General features: G+C 37.8%; 1 protein-coding gene across 1 annotated transcript in view; it reads left to right on the top strand.

Moving 5' to 3' along the window:
• The window catches only part of SAMSN1 (SAM domain, SH3 domain and nuclear localization signals 1), a 33091-nt gene that overhangs the window by 12192 nt on the left and 15136 nt on the right, over positions 1 to 5763 (top strand). Inside the window, exons 2-3 of the mRNA XM_003202862.4 lie at positions 4169 to 4240; positions 4808 to 4963. Of these exons, the coding sequence (XP_003202910.1) occupies positions 4169 to 4240; positions 4808 to 4963 (228 nt within the window). The remainder of the gene's footprint in view (positions 1 to 4168; positions 4241 to 4807; positions 4964 to 5763) is intronic.

The raw sequence follows: 5763 nt of genomic DNA, 5'->3' as shown, positions 1-5763 counted from the left end.
TTTTTTCTTTAGAACATCCTGAAAGCAGAAATTTACATCCTTGCCTTCAGGGAACGTAGGAGACAATTTTCTTGATTATCTGTGACAGAAATAAGATAAGGTAGCATAGTGATTATATCACCCCTATGTTGATGGCTCTTAATTTCATTCCCAGCATAGTCCCCTGATTCTGAAGGGACTAGTAGCATGAGGGAACAGGTGAATTGAATCAGATCCTGAGCTCCACTTATCTTCATTGATCCAAGAAGCAAGCGATTGTCCTCCTGGGAGCTGCTGTGGCTCCTTCTGAGCAGAGAGGGAAAAACACAGGTGTTTGAGGCAGGCGAGGAAACTTGCAACAGGCTGAAGTCTCTGTTACTCTCAGCAACTGCATTTGCCCCTTTACAGCTTACATGTTCTGAGTAGTCTAGGGATGAATGGAAGCTAAAAATGAAAATGCTCGGAGGAATCTGAAGAGACTTATTTATGTAAGAGGGTCAGTACAAAGCCATTGCGTCATGCTGAACTTAAATTCTATTTTCAGTGGGACTTGAAGCAAAAAATAACAAGCCAGAATTTCTCACAGCAGGGAACCAGATTTCTGAGCAGTGTAAATTGTCCAAAGGAAAATATGAGATGAATATTACCCATAATGATTACTTAGCAGGATGTCGTCTGTCAGCTTTGGTTCGAAGATTGTCCTTTGACAAGAACTACCTGACTTCTGTGATGATTTGCTCTACAATGGAAGGATGCATTCACAGAATCATAGAATCACAGAATTGTTTGAGTTGGAAAGGACCCTTAAAGGTCATCTAGTTCAACTCCACTGCAATGAATAGGGATACCTACAGCTAGATCAGGTTGCTCGGAGCCCCATCCAGCCTGATCTTGAATGTTTTCTAATATGAAGACATGGTTTTCAGAACCTCTTCTTGCTGCTGCTTTTCTATTTGTATACTGTACTATTTTCTGGGGAAAATTATTAACTATTTGCGGAGAAAACAGATCACAAACTGCAGACTATCCAAATTAAAATCAACAGCAATTAGATGCCATTTACCTCTTACTTGATGCTGTTTGCCTCTTTTAAAATTATTATCTAAAGTTCCCGGATATCAGAGAAGTAAATATACTGGAAGGGACAGAAGGCCGATTTGAAATATTGAAACACCTTTGACATTTTCCATTATGCTAACAAGGTATACCAGAGAGACAAGAATAAGGATTTGAGCTTTGACTTCTAGAAATTAGTTGATTGGTCATTGTGTGGAAAAATAAATATGTTCCTTCACCAGGTCCCTGGCCATGTCTCCATTAGATTTTACTGAGCAAATTTGTATTTGCTTAATGTATCCATTGGTAGATCTTCAATGAATCCGGCCGGTAAAGTCGATTGATCTTACAGGATGCAGAACAGTGGTATCAAAAGTCAATGCATATTTTCTCCTAGTAGCTTTGCATTTACTTTAAAAGCTTCCCTGCACTTGGAAATAAGGCCTGGTGGTATCTTCACAGGGTTGGTGTTCCCTGACATTAATGCAGTGACTGAAACTACTGAAAGTCACTGTCCTGCTCCCCAGCAGCCCATAGCTCCTAAATCAGTCTTTTGTTATCAGTATAATGGGGTTGAATACATTTTTAAAAGGTGGTAGCTATTGATTACTTAATGGAAAAAGTTAGTATAGAGAAGTGCTGAAGCAGCCCTATTTCGTACTCTCCAGTGCAACGAGACCATTATCTAGAAGAGTGGAAATCATCCTGTAACCCTTATTAATATTTAATAGGGATGAAGCAACACTGAAGTATACTACAAAATAGCCCCAGGCTTCTGCCCGTGTAGGATATAAGGTTGTTTCAAGGGTCAAAAAAAGAATAACTGATTTCCCTGTGCTCAGACTGTTTATAGGTAAGATCAACAATAAACAATGTTTTTCCTCTTGTTCTTTTTAAAGTATTTGCAGCACATCTGCACTTTAATATACAGTTATTCCTACTAGACATCCTCAAGTGATTGAATGCAACAGAAAGGTCAGTGTATGTTTAGAGATCACTGTGTGAGAGAGACGATTTTATACTTCCCCAATACTGCTGTGAATCCCAGCCTCCTGCTTTGTGCTTCAGGGCACATTTGGCTGGGTTGACAAGCCAGTGAAAGGTGTTAATCCTGTCTAATAGAACCATAATCCTTGGGGCTGTGTTTTCATATCATACTATTGAGCAAACCCCCTTGTCACAGGATATTGTTAATCTAGGGAATAGTAAAGTTCTACATGGAAATTTTAGATGAAATTAAGGTGTGCAGTCTACATTGCCCTTTTCATGGGGTAAAAACAAACAAACAAACAAACAAACAAACAAACAAACCAGTGTTTAGCCAGCAGAGATTCCTTGGGAGATTACAATCAATTAAGAGAAGAGCTGTGTGGTTTTCCTTTTCCTTTCCTTTTTTTTTTCCTCCACTCCAGTGAATAATAAATGCCATTTGTCCAAAAATATTCACAAATCTGGGTCAACATCTACAAATAACCTTTGGCTTGAAATATTTTCCAGGTCAGATTGGCACAAGAAAGGCTAGTGGGGAAAACAAAACAAAACAAAACAAAACAAAACAAAACAAAAGCTATGAGAAAAAGAGTTGTAAGGTATTATTTCTTTTTCTCTTAAGCTCCAGTTGGTTGAAACGTGGACCCAAAATGTGGATCCTCTCCTATTTAGTTGTGCTCAGGTCTCTGCCCTTGCTATGTTTATATTGCAACAATTAGGAGTTTTTACTTTCAGCTGTGCTTCAGGAGAGGCAAATTTTTTCCTCTCAAATAGAGACAAAATATTCTCACTTGGCTTCCCATAGCTTTTCTTCGTCTTATTGTTTTTCCCCTCTGGTAACTATTTTTAGTTTAAAAGTGACTGTGTGTAAGCGATAAAAAAGCTAATATGGATAGTAACCCTGTGATTTATGAGCAGGGACAGAATAAGATGGAGTCCTTCCTGGCTGGAAATACCCAGGGGAGGTACGCGTGTGCTCTGCGTTGCCAGTATCATTCAGATGAACTCCTTCCTTAAGACCACAGTTGTGAAGCCTGGATGCCAGCTCATCACCCTGCACGGCACTGGGAGTATGACAGCGTTACCGATGAGTCCCTCAGAGGACTAACTGCTGCCAGAAAAGAGAGTGTCAGGAAGCAGAGCAGCAAACGGCAGCTTGGTGTCTGTGGGCAGAGCTGGCACTCACAAAGCTGCCAGAAGCTGAAATTGTAACTTGGATGTCAGCTCAAAAAAGTCCCTTCCTTACAGGAAAGTCTGTAACCACAGTCTGAAAACACTAAATCTTTCAAGATAGTCTGTTTGTATATTACTGTTTAGGTTTTACCCTAGAAGGAATTTTGAGTGTTCAGAAATAAATAGAAATGATATTGCATATTATATGATAGTAAATCCTCTTTGAGAAATCTGATGCCTCATTAAAAGCTGTTCATTTAGTATGCAAGAGTGAAGAATTTTAAAAAATGGATTCATTCTAGATTTAGCTTTGAGTATTAGAGAAGATGTAAAAACAAGCTGTTAAAACACTGTGTAGTTGGTGAATTCTGGCTGTTATTAGGAGCACACTTAAACGGACTTCTCACATATCAGCAACAAAAGTGTGTGGCCTGATTATTCTGCTACTCTCCCACAATACGTCTTTTGGCCAAAACACATTCCTGCTACTCAGCAGTCCTTGCCAATTCCTGTTGGTAAAGAAGCCTGGACATGCTTCCCAGCCACAACCATAAACTTTTAACAGTGGTGACAATTTCCACCACCATAACCAGCTCTATGGCTCCTCTTGTACTTATGCAAGTAGGGATTTTTTCTGAGGCTCCAGACAGCTATCTAACCCAGAAGCTTCTCATAAACATCTGCATATAATTAATGTGGAATGGATGAAAAGAACTCAAATCACACCCATTATCTAATTTGTATTTGAAGTAGTATTGCTCCTCTTCATTTTTCTGCTTCCAGCAGTAGAGCTATAATTCTTTTCCCTGCAGTCACTTCCTAGTTTGTTTCTGCTGGATGTAGCAGCTCATGGTCGACTGACTTGGGAGGAATTTTTAACATAAATGAATGACTTGGAGGTAGTATTTAAGTCTTCATAACAGAGCAAATTACCAACAGTGAGTCAAGATTTGTCTTCTTTTCTTTACAGCGCACAAGTAGTTTTGGAAGCTTTGACCGTTTCAGATATCACTCAGTATCAAAGACAGACGATTCAGCTGAGGTCTGTATCAAACAAAGTTTGTTTTGCTTTCTTCAGTTCTCTTTCCCGTGACAATTGTACAAAAACTTTGGGTAACCACTGTGTGAATTTTACACTGGAAGAACTTTGCTGGTGTACCTAGGTCTGTCTGGATGATTGAGTTCTTGCCAAAATGAACAAAAGAATCACATTTTAACATTGCTGCTTCAATGTGAATATCAGAAGCAACTTTTCAAAAAGGCAAAAATGCTTTTCAGACTGGTGTATTCCCAAAGTAACCTGGATGCAGCCCACAGATGTATCATTTTTGTTTTAAGCAACCTGCATAAATCCCCACAATTGTTGCTTGGATGAAAGATAATAAACAGTAGGAAACAATGTTTCCTAGCATAAAATGTATTTTCTTTCTGACATTCACAGTACAGTGGTGTGCTGCAAACTTGTTTTAGTATTCCCCAATAAAATGGCCACGATTGACTTTTGTCATCTTAATTGCATTGGTGTCCTAAAAATTTTTCTGTAATTCTTGTTTTTCTGCACCAGATTTTATTTTCATGGTATGTTGCATACATTTTTACTTCAAATCAGGTGTCTGAGTTGGAGACTGTAAGTGACATTGGAGATGCAGCACAGACCAAAGCAGCGTATAATGGAAGAAGCTTGGGTAAGAAGATGAGAGCCATTTCCCTTACCATGAAGAAAAAGATGGGTAAAAAGTACATCAAGGCACTCTCTGAGGAGATGGTAATTACAGCTTAAGAATCTTTAATAATACATACAATTTGAAAATGTTATGTGCATTTTACTTATTCATGCTTCAGGCAGCTATCAGTCGTGAGACTCCATGAAAACATGGTTACAAGTACTGAATAAAAATAGCTTTTAGTATATAGCTTTCCTTCCACATGCATGCTCACGTACAAACACATGCACAGACACCATTACAGCATCACATGATAAGAATCAAGTTAGACAAAAGATTTTTATATCATTGAATTTTGCTTTGTCATCATGGAACATTTGCATAAGCATCACAAAAAAAAATCTCTTAATATGGAAACACAGAAATACTGGATGAACTTAGTTGTCAGTCTGATACTCAACCTGTACAAAAAATTTCATTAGGATAATTAATCTTCAAATACAATTTTTTTTTCCGAAGTCCATTTTATACAGGTCAGCCAGCATCCTACAGCATGACAACTCATTTGACTTATCTGCTTTTACTTTATTTAATCCAAGTGAAGCTATCTTCATTAAACATAAAAACATTATCTATTTTACACTTATCTCGTGTCTTTCAGTTCTGAATTTTAAAGCACATAAGGAAAAATGAAATGTCCCTAAAAAATCTAGCTGATCTGTATTCTATCTTATACATGTGTCAACATCAAATAACAAGGGAAAACAAGCAAAAAACTTCGCAAATTGAAAAAAATGTGTTGAACAGATATTGGTAGGCAGTTTTAGAGGTCAAAGACAAAAGTTCATAATTCATTTGCTTAGTTGTTTTTTTTTGTTGTTGTTGTTTTTTGGTTTTTTTT

This window comes from Meleagris gallopavo, chromosome 1, assembly GCF_000146605.3.
Source record: "Meleagris gallopavo isolate NT-WF06-2002-E0010 breed Aviagen turkey brand Nicholas breeding stock chromosome 1, Turkey_5.1, whole genome shotgun sequence".
In the NCBI taxonomy this organism is placed as follows: Eukaryota; Metazoa; Chordata; class Aves; order Galliformes; family Phasianidae; genus Meleagris; species Meleagris gallopavo.
The sequence above is the reverse complement of the archived record's forward strand: the minus strand, read 5'-3'. Positions and strand labels throughout refer to the sequence as shown.